The sequence below is a fragment of the Drosophila suzukii genome, chromosome 3, assembly GCF_043229965.1.
Source record: "Drosophila suzukii chromosome 3, CBGP_Dsuzu_IsoJpt1.0, whole genome shotgun sequence".
Classification (NCBI taxonomy): Eukaryota; Metazoa; Arthropoda; class Insecta; order Diptera; family Drosophilidae; genus Drosophila; species Drosophila suzukii.
Genome location: NC_092082.1, coordinates 8,560,792 through 8,584,824, shown reverse-complemented (window position 1 = coordinate 8,584,824; position 24,033 = coordinate 8,560,792). Strand labels below are relative to the sequence as shown.

Sequence of the window (24,033 nt, the reverse complement as noted above, 5' to 3'; positions counted from 1 at the left end):
TTATTTTAAAATATTTATAAATATTTTCATGGCTGCCCTAACAATATTATGTAAGCTAGCGCGCAATTTCCAATAAATTTCCCCCCGTCATAAACAAACAACGAAATACCAGTGTTTGGTTTTTCCCCCCACCAACAATTAATGGGTTAACGTGGTGGGCGTTGTACCGCCAAATATGGCTTAGAGCTTGTAACACCCAGCTGTCAAAGCAACTCACTCACCTTGTACTCATCGAACTTCAGCACGAACTCCAAGATCTCGGCCAGCTGCTTGACCAGCGCCTGCTGGGTCTCCAGATGCTGTGTCGGATTGAGCTTTCCGCCCACCAGCTGGCCCAGCAGCTTGGGCACAATCTTGTCCAGCTCCATGGAGTGCTCGTAGCAGCGCTTCAGCTTGTTGACCAGCGGGAGCACCGCTGCCCAGGCTTTGCTCGTCACCTCCGGCGAGGGATCGGCGATGGCTTCTCGGATTTCCTTGCCGGCACCCTGTAATGATTCGCAGAAAAAGAGGGGAAAAAACCGTCAGTCAATACGTTCGACCAGAAACTAGAGTAAATGCGAGTTTGGCATGCGAACCCGTATTCCATTTGTACACTCGAAAACTATTCAAAACAATGGGATCTTAGAAAATTCTCCCCTAAATTTCAAACCTAAAAAATTTCTTTTAAATTTATATTAATTAGGTTTTGTAAAGAAGGTGTCTAGAATATTTTATAAATTTTATTTTCCCTTTTTTTTCATTTATTTATATTAAATATTTTATTTAATTTTTTATATTTTTAAAAATTTTTCTATCAGAGTTATATTTTCGGTTCTTATTGATTGCCTAATATTTTTATATTATTATATTAACCATTTTTATATTACCATATCTTTTATTTCTTTTAGTGCACTTTTCCTGGGGCTTAGTTTTTTACTGGCCTCTTAAAAAAAACGATGCCTGCTGACCACATTTCAGGCATTTGTTTTATTACAATCAGCGAACTGTGAGCCATTGTGGCCGGCCGGCTAGTTTTCATCGAGGAAAACTCTGCGTCTTTATTTCTGCGGCACATGCAACAATAACGACGTCGAAAGCCGCGTGCATTGACCGGCGCACTGATTTTTATCGATGCTTTATGATCTACAAAAATAATAAAATAAAGGAAAACACACACGGCACCGGGAAACTGGAGCTAACGAACGGTCATTGCATGATGTGAAGAGTTCATTCCGTACCCGTACATACAATCAGCAAATGGCGTTGATTATTTCAATTGAGGTCTTTTGGCGTTTTTCAAATACATTTTAAGTGGCTAATAATATAGCAAATATTTTAAGTGCAGACGGCCATTCAGGTTAACTGTGGTCAATAGCAGTAAAATTTTAGTTGGAGATATAAATTATGAAAAGAAAATAATGAATGTAGCTTTAATTTTAATCAAATGCATTTGTTGTATAATTGTTTTGAACTTGCTACAGCATTAAATGATATATTCCTAAGAAACTTATCGTAAACTTACGCAGTCTTATCTAAAAACTTACACAAACTTCATAGTGCCTTAGAGAAATTCCACTTAAAGGTCTGTTTGTTTATCAGTATGTTCAAAAACTGTATTTCCTTTCAATGAGTGGTTTTCCAAGAATAAGAATAGCGACAAAATTGTTTTTTGCAAAATATTTTCTACAACTTAAGCAATTTTACAAACATAAAATTTTCTCTCTACGAAACTTAAATGTTATCTACTGATTACTTCAAATACCCCTATTATAAGGTCGTGTTCCTAAACTTTGTTATGAAATCAACTCTAACAGTTATCTAACTTAATTATGGCTTTCCCATTTTCTGGTCAAACAAGGCACAACATAATTAGATAATTATATACCACCATCTGATGTTATTGCGTGTCTAACCGATTATACCATATTGGCATACATTAAATAGAATTAAATATAGCCAGCCCCGCACCCGAATCGACCTAAAACACCGATATAGAGAACATGCGAGTTACACACAGCTCAGTGGACTGCGAAGTTCAAGCTCAGAAGTATTAGAGTGTGAGTGGATCTTTATAAAGAAGTAAACGAGTGTTATTTTTGGTTTGCACACCTCTCCGCCGTAATAAAATGGACTAGCACGTGTTGTGTGTTTATAATTAAATCGCTGCGCATATCAACAAACACTCAGACAGAAGGCAAAATGCTAAAGAACACTGGAAGGTAATATTTAAAAAGAACTTAGGATTATCCGTTGAAAAGAAAGGGTAACATAAGATCAGGAAGAGCCATTCAAAATGAGTGTTTTATGTAAAGTATATTCAAAGATTTTATATTATCTTCTAATATAAATATTTTTAAATATGCATATATATTTTATGAATTAGTTTTTTCTTTCAGCGTATTCTGTTATGAGTACTTTGGTATAATCATAATAACAAGAACGCAACTGTCTGCAGCTAGCAAGAGCAAACACTGCATCTGTGATGTTTTGGCTTTTGTTTTTCATTCTGGGGCTCTGTGTGCTGGCATTTCTTTTCACTCTACATAATTTACACCTGTCTGTAAGTCAAGATCTTATGTCCTTGGCTGCTGCACTTGAAGCATCCCAGAATGTTTAACGCGAGCAAACAAGTAAACAAAATGTGGGGGAGGTTGTGGAATAAAAATTAAGGGGATGCGGACTGGCTGTCGTTGACTTGGCCTCGGTGGTACATTTTACACGGTAAAAATCAAGTATTTTTCTGTGTCTAAGTTGGGAACTTGGATTTTTAAATTAATATGTGTAATAGTAATTTAGACAGTTTATTTGTTGTTCTTTGTTGTTTTAAATCATTTTTATTTCCTGGCTCTTCACATGCGTGTGTTCTTGGCACAGTTCCGACGAAAAAGTGTTTTATCTCATTCGCGTTTCAAGATTGCCACACATTTTTACGTTCTGCGTTGCCAGATCGCATACATAAATTTAGTATTTTATATACTGTACATAGTTTTACAATAAATACTTAATCATCTATCTTGTTTATATGTTTATCTTATAATCTAATTTTAAATATTGGTTGTTGTTTAAGATATTAACATAGAATTATCTTACAGTTCGGCCATCCTGACATTTAATCGACCCGATTATATCTCTATCTAAATTTTTCGTTTTCTTAAATTGTATCTTGGATAATTCTTTTGTGTCCTGTTATTTTCAACATTTCTGCAATATTTATTATTGTTTTCAACCTCTGACCTCGTTTCATTGTATCTTTTTTCTTTAATTTGGTTTTGCATTTCAACTTCCTTTCCTTTCTTTTCAATATCATCGTCTAAGTCTTGTTTTTCAATTTCATCGTCTAAGTCTTGCTTTTCAATTTCATCGTCTAAGTCTTGCTTTTCAATTTCATCGTCTAAATCTGTCGTTTCGCTTTCTTCTTCTAAATCTTTCGTTTCACTTTCTATCCATAACTTTATATTCGCCGCTTCCCATATTCCTTTATAAGGTATTTGTGATAATTGAAATCCTTCGACATCTGATACTGCATATCTATCATTTTCTAAAGCCTCATCCACTTTGTACGGACCTTTATATTTCGGTATTACTTTCTTGCATGCCCCTGGTACACTAACAAAATTTTTCAAAACAACGTAGTCACCTTTTTTAAATTTTTTAATAATTCTACCCTTATTTTTAATTTGTTCATTGTATTTTTGACTATTTATTATTTTATTGCTTGCATTGTTTCTTATTTCAATAAGATTTCTTTCTTGATTCCATTCGTCCAACTCTTCTTTTAAGAAGTCGATTACTACTCCTCTTTGACTTACACCAAATAGTAACTCGCTTGCTGTTGTTCCAGTACTTTTATGTGACGTGTTGTTTAAAGCAAACTCTATTTCTGGTAGTACATTGTTTAAAGTTTTCTCTGTTCCTGCACTCGTTAATTTGGCTAACATTGGTCCGAGACACCTATTTATGCGTTCCACTTGCCCATTTGCTTGGGGTGAACCGGTGGCTACTTTTATATGCTTTATATTATGGGTTTTCAGAAATTCTTCAAAGTCTTTTGAAGTGAATGCGGTTCCCCGATCTGAAACTATAACCTTAGGACGACTATAAGAAGTAAAGAAATTTGATAAACATTTTGTTGCACTTTTAGAATCAGTTGATTTAGTTCCATAAAGTTTTACAAATTTTGAAAATCCATCAACCGCTAGTAAAACATGTTTGTTTTGTCCGTTTTTAATTTTTACGGGGCCGAAATGATCTATATGTACTATGTCAAATGGTTTGTCACCCTTTGGTATACTGTGTAATAAACCTTCGCGTTTCCCGCATTTAGATGAAAATGTTATACATTTTAAACAGTTATGTATGTGTTGTTTAATTTTATCAGATAATTTAGGAAACCAATAAGATCTTATTATAGCATTGTATACTTTCTCATAACCTCTGTGCCCCATGTTGTCATGATATAGCGTTAAAATATTTCTTTCCATGTTTGCTGGTACATAAAATAAAATATTACCTTTAAATTTTCGATAAACAAGACCATTTCTCATTTCAAACGCATTACTTTCTTCTTTCTCTAATCTTTGGCGTATTTCATGAATAGCACTGTCTTTGTTTTGGCAAATTGAAAGGTTTTGTTCTAATGTGTTTTCTTCTAATACCAATATATTCGAAATTCTACTCAATGCATCGACATGCTGCATTTTGGTACCATCACGGTGTTCAATATCGTAGTCGAAGTTTTCTAATTCGAGCGCCCATCTAGCTATTCTTGGGTTTATTTCTCTTTTATTTAATGTTAAAGACAATGAATTACAATCTGTAATTATTTTGAATTTCTTTCCCTGTAAGTATATTTTGAACCTTCTTAAAGCATATATTATAGCAAGCGTTTCGAGCTCAAAGCTATGATATCTTGATTCGTAATCTGTCGTTTGTTTTGAGAAGAAAAATATTGGATGCATTTTATTGTCCTCTTTTCTTTGCATTAATATTGCTCCAAACCCAATTGAACTGGCGTCGCAATGTAGTTCTGTTTCATGTTTTGGATCGTATATGGAAAGGATTGGAGCATTTATTAACATGTTCTTCAGGTTTTCGAAACACTGAATTTTATCTTCACCAAACTCGAACTTTGCATCCTTTTTAATGATATTATAAAGTGGTTTTGCTTTAATGGAGAATTCTTTTATAAACTTTCTAAAATAGGAACAGAGTCCTAAAAAGCTGTGAACTTCTTTTGCATTTTTTGGAATCGGGAAGTTTTTTATTGCTTCTATATTTTTGTTATCTGGCTGTATTCCTTTCTTTGATACAATATAGCCAAGATATTCACACTGTTCTTCCATAAACCTACACTTGTCAATCCTAAGTTCCAATTTATTCCTTATTAATCTTTGAAAAACTTCCGTCAACGTAATTAAATGTTCCTCAACTGACTTTGATGCTATCATTATATCATCTAAGTAAATGGCAACCTTTCCAGCTCTAATCATATCATCAAACACCCTATTTACGAATCTTTGAAATGTGGCTGGCGCGTTTCTCAGACCGAATGGCATTTTAATATATTCGAATTGACCCATGGGCGTTACGAACGACGTATACTTTACAGAATCCTCGTGAACTTCGATTTGATGAAAAGCACTTTTTAGATCTAGCAGTGTAAATATTTCTTTGTTTGTAAGAGTATCTATCAGATCCTCGATCAACGGTAAAGGATAATTATCTTTGGGAGTATTTTTATTTAATGTTCTGTAGTCAACACATAGTCTAATATTACCTGTCTTTTTTCTAACCAATACAATTGGAGAAGCAAACTCTGACTGACTTGGCCTAATTATTTCGTTCTTTATTAACTCATCTAATATTTCTTGGACTTTTTCTTTTTCTGCGTACGATAATCGGCGGGGTTTATAATGGAAAGGCTTTTCATTATTAAGAATCAATTTTAAATAGCATTTAGTTTCCGGCTTCTTAGGGATTTCAGTATTTAAATAATATTGCTTAAAGATTTGTTGTAACTTAAAATGATATTTTAAATGTATATTAGTATTGTTAATAATTAATGTATTTTCCTCTTTATCTAAATCAATTCCCATTAGGTTTCGACATTCACGTTCTATTTCGGACAAATTTTCTTCATTTTGGTTCAAGTACAACTCGTTGTACTCACTTACATTTTTTTTGTTGGGCAGTTTTTCTTCCATATATTTTTTACTTTCGTCTTTACTTACTTTGCTTTCTAATCTTAATTTACTTTCTTTTATTAACACAAATCTTTCCTTTTCTAAAAAGTCGGTTCCCAATATTGCAGGATATTCCATTGTTTCATTAGGTACAACAAAAAAATCTTTATTAAATTCTTGATTTTCAAATATGATTTTACATTTAACTATTCCAATGATAATCAGTTTACTTTTATTTATCCCATAGTAGTTTTTAAGAAAACTATAACACTCGATGAATTCGGTTGGTACATGTTCTTCACGTATAAGAGAAATGGGACTTCCGGTGTCGATTAGGGTTTAAATGAATTTGAATTGTTTGTGCTCTCCAGTGGGTTGATATTCTTGCGTTTCGGACAGTTGCTTGAAGTGTGCCCCATCTCAGCGCAGACGAAACAGGATCCAGGTTCCCTCTTGCTTTTGCGACATTCATTGGCCATGTGTCCCTTTGAATTGCAATTATAGCACTTAATTACAATTGCAGATTTATTGGTATCTGCCTGGAGCGTAGCTTTGTTGTTGTTGTTGACAAAAATCTGCTTCAATTGAATTTTCTTAAAAGCATCCAATAACTCAGCTGTATTTAAAAATCGTTGCATTTTTGCCTGGTTGCGTAGCGCATAATCCGGTATTCCGTCAATCAAGTGCTCCAGTAGTTCTTCTTGACTTATATTTAATTTATTTGATAATATAAGTTTTTCGTAGAAATATTCTTGAAATGATTCATCACTTTGCCAAATTTTCTTTTCAAACTTACGTTTCATTACAAGTTGAGACTCACGATTATCAAAAATGTTTTCCATTTCATAAAGCAATTCATTTACTGGCATTGTCATCGACTCTGAGCAGCTCTGTAGCCATTTGGAAGCTTTTCCTTTTAAACGATTGGAAATTAATGCACGTACACTGTGATCATCAAGTTGATAAATATTTTGCACAGATATAATTTGCTTTTTAAATAGGTGAATGTCGGTATCACCATCCATAGGGTCAAATTCTGACACTAAATCCTTAAGATGAGTAAACGGGATATTTTTGTTGATTAGTGTATCGGCTGGTTTTTCGTTTTTGGTCATATTTAATATTTCGTTTTCCTTCGTTGAAATTCGTAGTTCCCTTTTTAAAAGTTCCACTTCTCGCATCATTAAATCCCATTTCATGTCTTCGTAGTCCTGCTTAATTTTGGTCAGATTTTGTTCATATGAAATTCCTTTATTAACTTTCGGCTTTGTTGCAGATGTAGTCATCGTATGTACTTCTTGTACGTATTCTTTGTTCTCACTTTCGAATGTCGTCTCGGCCATTAGTTGTTTAAATTTCTCTTGATTATTTCCTTCGTTTCCATTTCGTACCACTTTATTCTCAGTTTTCTTCTCGTTAACATTTATTTTCGATGCTTCGTTGATCTCGTTTCTTTCGTTGTTCATATATCCATCTTTGTCTTGCATTTCATAACCTTGTTGCATTTCGTTGTCTGGCTTATCATTGTCTTTCATTTCGTTGTAGTGATTTCCTTGTAATTCATTTTCTTTCGTCTCGCACTCCTTTCCTTTCTCTTTGTTCTCGTCATCCTTACAGCTTGGTGGCGCTAATGATATTACAGTTGCGTCAACTTCTCGAACTTTTCTTTCTTCTTCATTGTCTTTCATTTCGTCTTCTTTTTGTTCCTCTATGTTCTCGTTGTCCTTATGGCTTGGTGGCGCTAATGATTTTACAGTTGCATCAGCTTCTCGAACTTTTCGTAAACGTTGAATTAATTCTGGTTTATTACCAGTTAAAGGTTGATTATATGTCTTTAAAATACGCTTAAGGCCGTCAATTGTATACTTTTCATAATCACTTTCATCCATTTTGTTTAAAATCAAAGTTATTTATTATCAGATATATGTATGTTTTTATTTTATTTAGTAGGCACTTTGCTTTTTTAAGTTCTAAGCCACTTCTGATTATTGTAATAGTAATTTAGACAGTTTATTTGTTGTTCTTTGTTGTTTTAAATCATTTTTATTTCCTGGCTCTTCACATGCGTGTGTTCTTGGCACAGTTCCGACGAAAAAGTGTTTTATCTCATTCGCGTTTCAAGATTGCCACACATTTTTACGTTCTGCGTTGCCAGATCGCATACATAAATTTAGTATTTTATATACTGTACATAGTTTTACAATAAATACTTAATCATCTATCTTGTTTATATGTTTATCTTATAATCTAATTTTAAATATTGGTTGTTGTTTAAGATATTAACATAGAATTATCTTACATATGTAATCAAAACACTTTAATACCTCCACCATATTTTACAAATTGTACCTAGTTCCGTGAAGAAGTCTCAATCAAACAACTTCCTTAAGAAGTACTTATAGGTATAGGTCCTATACCTTAAGAAAGATACCTATAAAAAAGTGTCTTCCTTAAGAAGGTGACATCCTTTTTATATTTAAATGACTTTATTATTAAAACAAATTTCCCTGTATTTTTAATATTTTAAATATATTTTTCCTCTGCATTCCCATTTAATTCAGCGGCATTGTCTCGTTTACGCCAGTGACTCTCTAAGGACCCTTGAAGCCACGAACCAAGCACACGGTCATGCAACGGAAATGGTTCTGGTCTGGTCTGTTCCCTTCTCCTTTGACTTGGTATGTTATGTATGGTTTTGAAATAAACGTGGCCTGTGTGGGCGCTTTCTTGTTTGCTAGCATTCCATACCAGAGATTGCAAGCTGTGATTTTCGGAGAAGAGGAATACTTGGGATATCCCTACATATGGCCAAGTGTCATTAGGCAGCAGCTCACTTTGGTTTATTACCCTTGCGGGGGGCATTATGATTAAGGGCAGCAGTGTGGCTATGCGTTGGGGGAACCATAATTGATGGTACACACAGATATGCAGCCTTTTCTTAGCTGAGAAAAGTTTTAAATTTAAATTTGGTAGATTTATATAATAAGTAATGATAAGGTACCTTAAAAAATATGTCTTTCATATAACTTTATTCGATATCCAGTCAAAAATAAAATCTCAAGCAGTGCTTCATAGTAAGGGTATTTAAATATTTTCCAATAAAAAAGACTACTTCCTTTTTTAGCCGCCTTCTGTTGATGTTGCATGCATAGTATCTTGCGTCATGAGCATGTCAGAACCAAAAGAAGAGCAGAAAACAAAAGACGTAGGTGTCGTTGGGGAACTTAAACTCAGGGCACAGGAAACGGGATCGAGACCCCGCATTGCATCTCCTGTCCAGTGAGCAATTGTGTTGATTCATCACTGCATCCCATCTTTAAAATAAAACTCCGATGTGCTCCATTTGGAAGCACGTGCTGTCTGCTTGAACATTTTAACCAAGAAAATGAGTAAAACGAAAGAAAATCCACCCACAACCACAACAAACTTGAACTTGTATGACTTTTATATATGCTTGCTCAATCGAAAAAGAAATCATAATATCTCAAGAACCGTTTTTCGTTTTGTAACTGTTTCTAGTTTGGGTTTTAATTAACACTTGCTCGTCAGCAGCATAAAAACGCAATCAGTCAGCGTTTCATTTGTTCCATCAAGCAGCAAAAAAAAAAGAAGGAAAAACCCCTCACAATGCTAACCACACATAACCACATACTATACTTAGATGAATAGTTAATTAACTTTGGCGAGTGTTGCATCTGCCGCGGAATGGCAGGGTTTTTAATTGAAAACGAAATTAGAGGCAGCAATGCGGAAATGCAGAAATGAAGAGAGAAAAGGCCTGCCCCAGATAATTGCCAATGACACTTGGCAAGTGTTGTTTAGCATTAGAGAACATGATCGTGTTTTAATCGTAACCCCCCACTCATTTAACTTGGAACCTGCTCCAAGCGCCGGCTTTATCTGAGAGTCAAGACACAGAAGAAAAAAAATAGTAACGATCTCTACATAATTTTGCGACCCAGAACATTAAATTAAAAAGAGTTTTTGGGTCCAAAGTAATTTTTCAAGAAATTTTAAAATTGTCAGGTTTAAATGCCGATGGATTGAAAATTTAATTATGAGCTTGAAGTGAAGTTTTTTGCAAAAATTGGATTGAGATTTTAGAAATATTAAATACTCTTGTTTCCATCGGTTTTCAATTGTAGTTTAGTCATATCAAAGTGTACCGATAAAATAATGACTGTTTTAAGCAGGTTGCAACCTATGGTATCGATCCCAATCCTTTTAAGGCAAATTTTATTTTTGACCAATTTTCGCATTTTTAAAACTTAATTAATATATTTTTTTTATTTATTTATTTTTTTGAGTCCCAATGGGATGGAAAATAAACTACGAGCTTAACGAGGTATACCATTCTTCATTCTGACTTTTATTTCTAAGATTCCAGTCAAAACACTGATGTTTTAGGCCCATAAAAACGGGATTCCGATTTCCGATTTACTGTATCCGATTTTTGGAACAATATATTGAGGAACCCGGTAAAATTTAAAAGCAGTTTAATAATACTTAAAAATATTAGTCCAATGGACAGTGTAGGTATTCTTTTTACATCCATTGTAAGTTTACACACCACCAAAAAGGCAAGAAAGAGTACATTGATAAGAGTAAAAGCTGTTTTATTATATGAATGTCGTTTAATCGGTAAAAATTTCCCCTTGTGCAACTGTTTATCCCAAGTGGCGCTAAAGTGCAACTCAGACTTGGTATTGGACTTTCGCCCACAATGGAAACGCGTGACGCTATAAAATAGTTGATGTCATGAGTTTCGGCAAGGGGGAGCCGGAAAAGTGTGGGTGGTGTTGCAACAAGCGAGATGGAAATATTTCCATGGATGCCACAGAAGTTGTTTACAGCGCACTTGCAATGTGTTTAACAACAAACAGTTCCCCTGAGAGGACAGACATGGCAAACATGCCGGGCATTTTTTCCAAACCGACTTTTGCTGACATTTTCATTTCCATAAAAGAAATGACTGCGCTTTTCTAATTTCCCTTTGCATTGCTTGCATCATCAAAGCACCGGATTCGAATTCCCATCACGTTGAAATGAATCAATGAATGAATCGCAGACAAGCAAAAAATTACAAAATATATTTGCTTGTATGCTCAAACAAACAGATGGGGGCCATAAAATTGGCGAGCCACAAATCAATGCAAATTAATTCTGGGAATTTAAAAGACCAAAACAATTTCCCAGAGAGGGAATTCTCTTTGATGACTGGTAATTTCTTATAATTTATTTTTAATACAAAGGAGTCAAATGAAAAACAGAAAATGAAAGCGCACCAGAACAAAGGAAGTTGATCCCACAGACACTCGGTCGCCTGTCATGACAAAACAAGAAAATTATAAGATACATAAAAAATAAAATACAAACAAACTGCAAGTGCAACAATGAGAGTCAAGATTATGACGACAACGATGACAAGTTCAGTCTACAAATTTCCCATAGCGCCACTCAAATTGCCAGCTTAATCATAAATGTTTCATAATTTCCAAAGAACACTTGTGTTTATGTTTGGGCCTTCCGCTGTCAAGAACCGCTTAATAATTCAATGTTCAACAGAGGAAAGAAAAGTTCTGTTCCGTTTTAAGCTCGCATATCAGCAAACATAATAATCAAATACATACACTTACGGAAACTGCTTTGCCAAACTAAATATTAAAACCACTTGATTCCAATTCTTTAAATTTGAAAGAATTCTACATTAATTAAGATTAAACATTCCTGAAAAACTACGTTTAGGTCAGTAAAATCTATGACTAAAAAACATTGATAATTTCGAAAAAACTCAGAGCTGACTCAGAGATTTCTTTAATCTCTAAATATTTTTTATTTAAATATTTATTTGTTCTAAACATTTGGGTTCAAAATTATACTACGTACATAAATTAAAATAATTTGTTTTTCCCCCGGATTGTTTCTCGGGATTTAAAAAAAATATATATTATTTTATGAATAAACTTTTTCTTTTATCTTTTTAATGAAATGACAATATGGAAATGAATGATGTTTATTCGAGTGCCCTCAGGAATTTATAATTTGAATACAGTTTATTCAACATTGTGCATTGTACTCTGAGGAATTTTGAATGTTATCTACATATATGTCAGGGTCACCAAATTCGAGTGTTTTACAAAAACAATAATAAATAATAATTATAACAAGAAATTTGAGATATAAGAGTAATTTTAGACTCATTTATCAGGACATACGCTTTCGAAAGCCTACTAAATTTTTTTCTTTGTGTAGGCCTTGCAAAATTCTTTGTTATTGTTGATGTTTCTGCTGTTGCGTTACACTTGTAAAACTGCTGACTCGGACAAGAATTCGCAACTATGGCTTTTGTGAGTCACTTTTTGAATCTGAACGTTGACTGCAGCTTTTGTTGAGGAACAGAGACAGCAGGAGATACTGAGTGAGATAGAGATAGACGATCAGAGGTGAGGGACAAGTGAGTATAACTTTTGATTTTCACAAGAATGCTACAATGCTGTGCATCACCCGAAGTCATTTGGTAAACAATTGCATTCAGCAATTAAAAAAGATCACTTACAGTTGATGCAACACTTTATAAATAGAGATTAGCTAGCCGCCTTTTAATATTGCGTAAATCCCACATGATTATGGTTTCCACTGAAAATAATCTCTGCGACGAATTTGGTCATTATTACACATTAACTAGAGGAAATTAACGACTGTGAATCATTAGCTGCTTTAAGAACAGCGTTAAACTCTACGTTATTTGGACCCAAATGTTGCGTGAGTTGTAAATTTAATTATCATTTACATTTAAATAGGCCATAACAATGTGCGAATGGTTTTATTTTTCAAGGGCCAGGGGATTTTGGTTGTCACGAGCACGGGCATAATTTATCAAGATAATCGAAGCAACAACAGAAAAACAGAGTAAGAAACAGCAGCAATTACAACAATGCCAGCGATTGCCATAAAGATAAGATAAACCCGGGCTTTATCAATGTCAGGTGAGAGCGAGAGGTTATAATGCCACGGAAAGTGGCTTTAATTCAGGGTAAAATGAAAAACATTTTCAACTGAATATCTCTTTTAAAGAGAAACCTTTAAATATAAATTGTATATAGATACTTAAATAGCTTATAATATTGATCAACCACTTTCAAAATAACCAGGTGGTTAGAACTTAAAAGTAAAAACACAAATTGGTTGATATCCAAAACGTATATATAGGGGTTTCTTTAAAAAAACTTTTTAGGGTACCTACTTCTTTAAAATTATTTAAGAATTCCAAAATAAATAAACAAAGCATTATAAACAAAATATATAATATATAGAAATATCTTCCCATATAATTTCCTCTCTAAGCTTCCAATGTCATACGTCATACAATCCAATTATGAAAAATCTGACAAACTGTTTGATTGCCTTGTCCTTAGGGCACACAAATAGCCTGGAGGGTACTTCCCCTCCCATTATTTACCCCCCCTAAGCTCTACGTCTCTGTTTCCGCAAACAAATCGAACGATATGGCAAATGATTGCATTTAATTATCGACATCAGTTTGCTTATCGGAAACCCGAGTTTGACGTACTTCATCCGGGCAGCCAAACAAATGTCAATGTCCCCAGGGGAAAATTCTGGGAAGTTACCAGACGGCATGGAAAAAGAGCTGTCGCATTCCCATATAGCACATGTCACTCCCTTTCCTTGTTCTCAATTAAGGCAAGTAAATCACATTTGTCTTTCACGAGGTTCCGGGGGAAATGGGGGAAAATGGGGCTTTTTTATCGATTAACAACAAACCATGCCAACACCACTTGCCACTGTAAATTCATAAACAGCTGCTGAAAATCGGGTTAACGGAGGAATAAAAAATGGAATAACTTCTGTTGCAGTCGGCATTTTAATTGCAAAAACAAAAATACAAAAATAAACCAGAGAAATTCCTGGAAAAAAATGGCACATTTCTCCGGGACGAAACTCTATTTATTTTGTGCAAATTACACGCATAAACGGAGATGCCAAACAGTTGCTCGTAAAAAAGATATAAAAATAAGGTAAATACATTTCTGCACAGACGCCGGCAGTAAAAAAAAAAGAGGAGAAATGTTGTCGTTGTCGTTGCACTTTGCACTCGGTTCCTAAGCTGCTTAGAGGGACTCAGACATGGGCGTAGACCCTTCCCCAGAAGTCGTAAATTGGTCACTTGACGGTTTTAAAGCCAGTTAAAGGAGGAAAAAACTTAAAACAACATTGGCAGCGCAGTTAAAGAATCGTTCGTTTTAGACAACCATAAAAATAATACTTTTCAAGGCTTTGTTTAGTTTGTCGCTTAAACTATTTAACCCTTGGGCAAAGCAAAAAAATAAAATATCAACGATCCTCGGGGCCTTATTCAATTAAATTAAATTCGGTTAAATGAAATCAGCTCAGTGCCATTTTAATAAATCACAAAAATGTGTCATACAAAGACAGTGCGTTTCGGAGCAGTATAATACAATTTATTTATAAAAACAAAAGTAAACAAAAATACTTTCACCACGTGCACTTTAAAATAAAATTTAATTTTCATCATGCCATATTCCCTTAATTATCCCATAATTTTTAAACGCTTTTTAGTGTCACTTCTGTGTGGGCCACATTTGCGCCTTAATTTTCAGACCTCAAAAAAAATACAACAAATTATTTTAAAGTGCACTCAAAAACCGAGAAAATGATACTTGATGTGTTGGTTGTTGAAACAAATTCCTCGTTGAGCTTTACACTTAAAATGTGTACACTTTAATTTACTTCGCTTTGTTTACGTTCGGTATTTCTCTATTTTTGACGCAATTGATTTGTGTTTAATGACGTCGGAAATACGAAAATAAATACGATAGCGTTATGTGCTATAAACAATTTGGAAATGGCTCCTCCAAAAACGAATTGTAAAAGTGAAATGCAATGACGGATGAATTTCAATTTTAACTACGACTAATTTGGACAATAAAGGTTAGACATAACGAAATCAAATTTAACTGCTTTAGGACGCATTTTATGGTGTGGTTGTAAAATTAAACCTCGGGTTCCATTTGAGGAGCATTATACTATTTGGTAAATGTTGAAAAAGTTACAAATGCGGATGTTTATACTTAAAGTGTCGTTGGAAACAATAAATTGGTTAAGCTGCTATCATGAAATTTTTTTTTGTAATACTTTGATTTGTTTATGTTTGCGGGTCTTCTATTTTTGGCGAAATTGATTTGTTGTTTATGACGTTGGAATAAAGAAAATCAATAATAATAAAAGCTATGGACAATTAAAGCACGTTTAGGAAAGCTAAATGCAATTTTGAATTTCAAATTGATTATCCATTTTAGTAAAACTATGGTTTAGGTGAAAATTTTTTACGGTAAGTCGTTTTGTATAAAATTTTAACGATATATTAGCAATTATTATGGGTGAGATCTTCATAATTAAAGATACATTTTAAGCTGCCTCTTGTCTTGTAATAACCCTTTAGTATTTTTAATTTTCCCATAAAAATAAACATACTCAATGGTTTGCCCCGATTATAATTTCATAATATTCAAATGACGATCTCTAGCACGCACATTATAGCGATTATATCGACTGACCAACCGAATGACCAACCGGAAGTTGGCTTTTATTTCCCTCTCCGTCGCTTTGTGATTTTGCATTCGCGCACATCATTTAAGTTATACGTGGAATGAAAACTGGAAGAGGTGGGAGTGCCGTCGAGAGGTACGGGGCCTATCTAATGACTGCTATTCCGATTGTTTGATTATTCTGATTGCCGCTGACTCTGTCTATCTGTCTGTCACCCTCCAGTGTAGAACTCTCATTCAAAGTGCATATATTTATTCATACGAAGCTAAATCGGTTTTTTGTATGTGGAGCACTTTTTTAAATGGGTCACTTGTATATCCATTTTGGAGTAGGGCTTCTCCCCTTCTGAGTGAAAGCAACTGTGACTGAGTTCGAGGTAAAAATAACTTTCAAAGGGGGAATGTGACAAAACATTACATTATTGGGAGGGAAATTCTATGTTGTCTTAGGTATTTAAAAATATTGAAAAATGTTAAAAGAAAGGGTATAAGGCTGCAATTTTTTTAAAGCTCTTTTTTTTTATATTAAAACAAATACAAATAGTATAAAACGTACATACATGTTTTGAAACACGTAGGCCGGAAAGGCTTGATAACCCCATTTTGGAAAAATTATAGTGACTCAAATATTTTTGGATACATTTAAAAATGTAAGCACCGTTATCAAAATGACTCAATTGTCGACAAACTAATTGAGCTTACAGTGTTTTTGATTCAGTGTACATATAAACCCTATCAAACATTATACAACAAACCAAACCACAAAAAGCTCAGCTGATATTGAGCACTTGGCACTTGTTTTCCATAGGGTGTTCAGGAATTCAAGGTTGTGTATTGGATTACTTTATGTGTTCGACATATGTTAGACTCTGACGATAGCAAGCCATATGAAATAGTTATCTGCCCAGCTGTTATCGATTTGGAAAACCACAAGATATATGGCTTAATTCATAAAATCTAATAATATTTCGAGATCTCTGTGACTTTGTCCCACAAACCCAATAAACTTTTATCTGTTCAGCACCCACACATGTTGTTGTTAATTGGTATATAGTACTTTTATGTTTATTGTTTGAGATTCCATTCATAAGGTGAGTGCGTTAGCATGATTATTATAATGTTTGTTGTTGCACTAAGCTGAGGGACTTTTTCTATTATTATTATTTGCGGCCCTTTGTTAAACTTTTTGTTGCTTGTTTATTACGCACACACAATGGGCGCCTCTAATTCCGTATCTAGTCTGGGCCAATATTTGACAAAAGCGTCATGAAAAAGTGCTGATTAATCAGATATGAAAGCCTATTACCACTACAGAAAAGCCATTCAAAGATTTCTCGCGATGAAAAGAGAACAATTGTTAGGGATTTATATGATCAAATTATTTTTTAAACTCTATAATGACAACAAAATGTTTGAAAATACTAGTAATTTAAAGAATATATGTATTTTGTCTGTAAAATATAGCTGTTTATTTTATTTTTTCGGTATTATCTTTTAAAATAAAAACCATTTCCATGTATCTCCTTTATTTTGAAATAAAGTCAAAGTTGCACTTTTAAAGTAACGTTAACTTACCTTAAAGAAACAAGAAATGCCAGTGGAAAAAGAAAAACACTTTGATTTTTCCTCTTTGCAATTTTCTTTCTATTTATAGCAACCGACTTGAAGGAAGAGGCACAAAAAAACCCAAACAGAACTGAAGTTTTTGCCATTTTGCCAGCTTTTGGCGCCTGGCCAACTATTTTTGTTTGGCAAGAGGTAAGGGGAAATCACCTACTCCACAACCAGTTTGTTTGCCTTGACAACCAGTTGTTCCAACCCAAAAGCCACCCACTCACTCATTTTTTGGGGGGAAAAACGATGGCGCACCGTCGAATAAAAACTGCAATGAAAATAAAATGCAGCCCGCAAATTAAGCGCATTTTAAATACCTCTGGTTGGTTCTGGAAAAAGATGAAAGAGGGACGGGATACGTTGCACCAAAGGGTTAAATGCCCGACGAGGTCGTCTTTGTTGCTTTCGGTCCCATTTAAGTGGGTCAACACAAGGGAAATGAGCTCATTGGTATACATTTTCCAGTTCATTTGCGTTGATTAAAGCTTTTCGGCCTGACATTTGTTTGTCTGCCGCCCCTTATTTTCCCCCTTTTTTCCGCTTTCGCTGTCTTTTTGCGTCTGAAACCCAATTAATATTTTGCACACACCAATGAGAATTAGAATTGTCGACAAAAGGTCAGATGCACAAGAAAAATTATCAATTTACCTTCCTGCTTTTTTTTTATATATATAAAATTTATAAATTTATACAGAAAAAAAAACATTTTTTATTGTATTTTTTTCTTGTTTTTACATAATTGCAACAATTTTAGTTGTATATTTATATTCCTACCCTTAGATTCAAAATCTATTATGCTTAGTATATTCACTATAGATAGTTGTTTCCTTTTTTAACAATCTAGGTTAATTAGTATCTAAAAATATTTTTAGCTAAAAGCTCCTTATCAATTTCACATACAACTATCTTTTTTTTTTAGCTACAAAGATAAAAATAATGTTAATATTACATTTTCCTATCAGTTTGATGTGGATATTAACCAGTCTTCCATTTTATGATAGTACAATTTTGTTGAACATTTTTTGTTAAAGGTATATCTACAGGTTATTTAGTACGAGAAAAATCACAAAATCCATCATAGATATTTGCTTTCTGTGTGAGTAACGAAGAATGAGGTGACTAATTCTTCCCGAAGAGAGGCGGAGAAATATCAGAGTGTGAAGAGCAACGGCAAAAGTTGGTTAATGACGTCAGTGAAGCGACGATAATGAAAGAAGTTCGCTCACCGGATCGGATCATGTGGGCACGTGCGTGAGTCAGACCATTAAAGAGACCCATGGGGAGATATGTTTTGGAAGAGCCACTTGAAGATGCGCCAAACTTTATGGCTCTTTTTCAGGGCTGTTAATCTTATCAGCTGCAGGGAGTACTACAACTATTTAAAGGCTATTATTTTTATTTGTTAACTATAAGTGATTGCTACATTAATATTTGTGAACAAATATCTATTTTTAAATGGATCCTAAAAGTCTCTCAATATAAATGTGTCTAAAATGGGATTCTAAGTGGTTAATACAATATTTACGCTTGCTATTCTAATTTAAGGTAACTTTCTGACAAGCAAGCTGTGGGTATAAAATGTTTAAAACTGAAATGTTGCTGACTGATTATAAAAACATTTGGTTTACTGTTCCCAGCATGATATTACATCGTCTGAATCATCGCTCTATGTAAATATTTATTAAACTTAATTTAAATTCTCAGTCAAATTATTCTACATTATAGATATTTCCCAGTAAACAAATACCCTATAGTGTAAACACCAAAGGGGTTAGATATACATGTTCAACTGAAAGAGAGTACAAATTGACAGACAGATAACGCTCAATGCGTCTCATTTCTCACCCTGCCAAAGGTTAAATACTCAATTTGTTGCTCGTTTATTATTGCTCTTTTGGTTGCTGTCGATTTCCCGGCGATTGTTGTTATTTTTAGCAAGTTGTTGAAATTATCAGTTTTATACTTTCCTGCCTTGGGAAGCCCACAAAGAATTAAACAAGAAGAGGCTCACAAGAGGCGTAAATCAAAGATAAACAATTTTGGTTTAAAAAAAAGTTAAGATCTTTAACTTGAAACTGATATTTTAGGCACTTAAAATTTTATAATCAACAGAATGTGTAAGTTTTTATTATATTCCATGTTTATATTCATTTTTTACAACAAGAAAAATATTTTTAAAAATCCTTGAAAAACTTTTTTTTATAAACGACTCTGTAACTTAAAATATCGATTATCATCATATAGTAAATGCCTAATAACCGGTTGGAGGGGTTGCGGTTAAACCCATGGCAAATGACGCACATTGCAGTCGAGACTCACCCGATAGATCTGTATCTCCTCTAGAACCACCTCCGATTCCCGTAGAACTCGCTCCACCTCGTCGTAAACCTCTCGCTCCGTTTCCGTGGGCGCGGCATTCTCGAAGTCCAGGAAGACATCGTAGGATTTGGCGGCGCAACAATTTGAGTCGTCGCGTGACAGCAGGCTCAGCAGCTTTCCCATTTTCTTTGATTAACTAATACTTATTGTTGTGTTATGGATTCCTTGGTATTTGTTTTTCCTTTTTTTTGTGTGTGTGTTATTAATTAGCACTTTTGATTATTTTTCTTTTTGAAGCACTGCAGGGGAATGGGAATACAGAAAAGAATTTTTATATGAGCAACTGTTGCACCTGTTGTCACAAAGGGGGTTAATAAATTTTCTGGTTCCCCAAGAAGCAGCTGCAAAAGTTGATAGAGATAGTTTTTGGAGGTCGATGTGGTGGGGGAAGCTGCATTCAGGAACTTGTTTCATCTTTTGGAGGACAATGGAAAACGGCAATCTCAAGGGTGGGAAAAGCGAGGGAAACGAAAACCTTGCCTTTCTGCGTTTTCAGCCCCCTTTAGGGAAGGAAAAAATAACACAGATGGGTTTGGCTCAAGGAAAATATAACATAGCAGGCTGACTTTTAAGAAATTTTAAGGTTTATGCAGGTTTCACACTTATATGTGAGAGTTTATTAATTTGAAATAAATTAATTAAGATGAAATATATTTAAAGTGGTTTTAAAAACACGTATTTTTAATTAGTTTTAACAGATCCAAGGAAAATTCCCGACAGGTTTGGAATAATTCAATCTTAAATTTTTCCATTTCAAAATATTTTTTGTAGTTTTCGTTAAATTTTTGCATGGTTTCAGAATTTTTTTTCATTTTAGAAAAGGTTTTTGGAACGGAACATAATTATCAAGAAGAGATTTTCCATTTTCCACGCATGTTTCTCCCGTATCCAATGTTTACTGTTTTACTTTCGACCTCTGAAATTGCACTGCGGGGGGTGAAGAGGAGAACGAAGGAGAGAAGGAAGATGGAAAGGAGAAGAAAACAGCCATGTGTGCGGTGAGAGCAAACGTGTATTTGTGTGTGTTTGTGTGTGTTTTCGCAGGAAACGCTGCGAAATCGAAACAAATCGAAATTGGTAAACAAAAAAAAATACGGAAAAACGGCAAGGCCAATTTTCACACATCGTGCTAAGTAGGAAAAGGCCATTTTCCTGCCCAGGCCGCACATGTAAACACACAGATTGCGAAAATAAAAAGAGCAACAAAAACCGACTTGTTTTTATTGAAGAATTGTGGCCTTGTGTGTGTGTGTCGCTTTTGTTTATCTGGCTTTTCCTTATCTCGCTCTTTCGCTTTCCTTTTCGCGCCTGCTTCGCTATTTTGCGCGCTTATCTTCACTTTTATTATTTATACAATTTCCAATGCAAAAGGGTTTCGTCTGCGTCTGCATTGGAATTTCTTCTCATTCCTCCTTTTTTTCTGCACGCTTATCACCTTTTTCCACTTTGTTGGGTTTCGATTAAAATTTGTATTAATTGACGGAAGCGCAATGGCGCCTAAAACACGGTTGGCACCTTGCAGGATTAAATGCTTGTATTTATGTTTGAAAAACACACCCGATTTCGATTCCGATGCGAATGCGATACACACGCCGCCCACAACAACAACAAAACAACAGAGTGACCGTGGCGGGAATGTGAAATAAATGACAGTTGCGCACAAGACATACTAAAATATACCAATTTCTCACTATTGCGCTGTTGCCAATTGCAAGAGACGCCCTCTGGCGTTTCATCAAAGAACTTGAAGTTCCTGTATCCAAACTAAATTTTTGATAAATTGTTGAATTATTTGTTAAATTTTCAACAATTCAACCGATTGGGGAATACCCAGGACTAAAATATACAACCCTGAAATACTGAATGTAAGCCTGACAAGCCAACAAGCCAAGTTGGGGAATCAATATTTAAATTTTAAAAACACGACGCGAAAATATTTAGTGTGAATCCCCTTAATACAAATATCGCACCCCTCAAACAGTGTTGCACAACGCCGCAACTATCGCTGTAAACTCGTGCACGCCGAAAACAGTGGAGTTTTTCTTGATTACCACTTTCCGGAGAACTCTTTAATATATCCCCTAAAAAAGTGACCCACAATGACCGAGGAGAGCAAGAACTCGCAGCTGGACGACGTGCAACGACAGCTCCTGGATCGCCTGGCCAAAAATGACACCAGTGGCTTCAAGCAGCTGTTGGTCGGCGTGAAAAATGTGAATTTCGTCGACGACAGTGGGATGTCGTGTTTGGCCCATGCCAGCTTCAAGGGAAATCGCGAGGCGGTTCAGGTGCTCCTGGATATGGTGGGTATACCTGGTACTTGGACTCTATTAGTGCTATCTATGTATTCCTGGAGCCACAGGTGGTTTTATCTCGGACTAAACTTCCTAACCAATTGTGAACTGAGATGTTCTATGTTAAACCTTGGGGTCCAGAAGTCATTTCTTCTAGACTCGATGGGTATACCTGCTGCTAGGTCCCTACTTTGACCTATTTAAGCTGAAGTCTTACATAGTTCGATGGATCATTAGCCAGAAAATTATTAAGTCTTATATGATCTTGATTTACAATGAGAACTACGTGTTCTTAAATGTCTCTCATACCCCCAGATATGTTATTCCTACCTACAAGTTTTCGTATTCATTGCTGTCGTTGCCGAGTTTATCTATCATATAAGATAATGCCAAAAACTTGTAGAATCTATTGATTTGATATTGTAAATAATGGATCTATAATGATCCATGATCCAACACGGATGTTTCAAAAGGAACACTAAAACTCTTTAGTAAGGTTTTCCAATATATTTCTATGTTATCTAGGTCAACTTGTTACAAAACCCCTAATAACTCCAACTCTTTCTTCACAGGGTGCCGACATCAACCTCAACCAACACGGAGCTGACTATACGCCTCTGCATTTTGCTGCATTATCTGGTAATGCACACGTGTGCCGGCAACTCTTGGATGCGGGAATCAAACCAGGCAGCATCAATAGCGTCAACAGGACCGCCTCCCAAATGGCTGCCTTTGTGGGCAACCACGCCTGTGTGGAGACCATTAACAACTATGTGACGCAATCCAGTTTGGAGTACTACACCCAAGTGCATGGCCAGCAAACGGAGCCGCAAATACCGCCAAGTTTACTCAAATCCTTCCATGCCTTTGTCACCGAAATCAACCTGCATCCCGTGAGGATTGCCCTGAATGTCCAGACGTTGGGGCTACTTAGAATCCTCTCCAACCTACGCAAAACATTGTCACTGATGTGTGAAAAGGAAATGCAGAAAACCCATGACCTCAATGAACTGTTGGCCTTCAAGTTCCATTATCAGGGTTGGATTTTGGCTGAATTGATACGCTGCGAGGAGCAGTTCAAGGCCCAGCACAAGGAGAAGAGCGGCGAAGAGGCCGGCGATGCCAACAAGAATGATTTTATCGAAATGTTCGTGAAGCGGGTGCTCAAGGAGAACAAGCTGGGCCAACTGGACTATGTGGAATACACGCTGAGGGAGTGTGCCAGGGAGTTTCCCGTCCGGGAGTGCACCATCTTTCGGCAAATCGCCACGCAATTTGGCGCCAAGGATGCGCCACCAGCTCTTACGATCCTGCGGAATGCCATCAATGGAATGCGGGGATTTGTGGTGGGTTGAATGGATTTTTAAAGCGTTTTTAAAGTTCAAAATTCTAATCTCGAAATGTATCTTTCAGGACGAGGGTAGCTACTGCAGTACCTGTGGCGCAGAGAAGCCGGACAAGAAGTGCTCCAAGTGCAAGGCGGTGCAGTATTGCGATCGGGAGTGCCAGCGGCTTCATTGGTTCATGCACAAGAAGAACTGTGCCCGACTTTTGGCCCAGTCCCAAACCCAGTCGCATTCCCAATCGAAGGGAAACATTGACACCGCCGAGCTTCGGGAGGAATTGGCCAAACTGACTGCGTAATCCAGTGCTGCTTTGTAACGCTAATAAATGTAACATAAAACAAGGAACTACGCATTTTCATGTACTAAATTATAATTAGTACCTTACTGTCAGTTGACTACACAAACTAAGCCACAAAACTAGATTGTAACAATTGTTTTGCCAGTAAGCAGAGGCAATATTAAGAACTTGGCCAGCCGCATATACAGCATTCATATTTCATTAATCAGTCAAAACATGCAATTAAAACTGCCCAACAATTTTATACCTATCAAACAAAAATTAAAAGATAATATTGAAAAACTGATATGGCTTTTTATTTACTCTGTTGCTCTTGAGAAGATAAAGAAGCTTTAAAAAATGAGGAAACAGGGA

General features: G+C 35.4%; 2 protein-coding genes across 2 annotated transcripts in view; one reads left to right on the top strand and one right to left on the bottom strand.

Annotated features, from left to right (window-relative positions):
- Positions 1 to 21,330, bottom strand: part of LOC108013410 (CYFIP-related Rac1 interactor B) — a 28,186-nt gene extending 6,856 nt beyond the window's left edge. Inside the window, exons 1-3 of the mRNA XM_017079268.4 lie at positions 21,177 to 21,330; positions 19,682 to 19,980; positions 222 to 485 (exon numbers count right to left, since the gene is read on the bottom strand). Of these exons, the coding sequence (XP_016934757.1) occupies positions 222 to 485; positions 19,682 to 19,864 (447 nt within the window). The 5' untranslated portion in view covers positions 19,865 to 19,980; positions 21,177 to 21,330. The remainder of the gene's footprint in view (positions 1 to 221; positions 486 to 19,681; positions 19,981 to 21,176) is intronic.
- Positions 21,331 to 21,750: 420 nt separating this feature from the next.
- Positions 21,751 to 23,965, top strand: LOC108012488 (ankyrin repeat and MYND domain-containing protein 2). Its single transcript, XM_017077897.4, has 3 exons — positions 21,751 to 22,044; positions 22,608 to 23,381; positions 23,449 to 23,965. The coding sequence occupies exons 1-3, from the start codon at positions 21,841 to 21,843 to the stop codon at positions 23,677 to 23,679; spliced, it is 1,209 nt and encodes a 402-aa protein (XP_016933386.3). The 5' UTR covers positions 21,751 to 21,840; the 3' UTR covers positions 23,680 to 23,965.
- The last annotated feature ends 68 nt before the right edge of the window (positions 23,966 to 24,033 follow it).

What these genes read in the sequence shown, in the direction of transcription:
- LOC108012488 (XM_017077897.4), top strand. Translation starts at nt 21,841, where the DNA reads ATGACCGAGGAGAGCAAGAACTCGCAGCTGGACGACGTGCAACGACAG. An exon ending in TTCAGGTGCTCCTGGATATG is followed by an intron (nt 22,045 to 22,607) that starts GTGGGTATACCT and finishes CTTTCTTCACAG; the next exon opens with GGTGCCGACATCAACCTCAA. An exon ending in ATGGAATGCGGGGATTTGTG is followed by an intron (nt 23,382 to 23,448) that starts GTGGGTTGAATG and finishes TGTATCTTTCAG; the next exon opens with GACGAGGGTAGCTACTGCAG.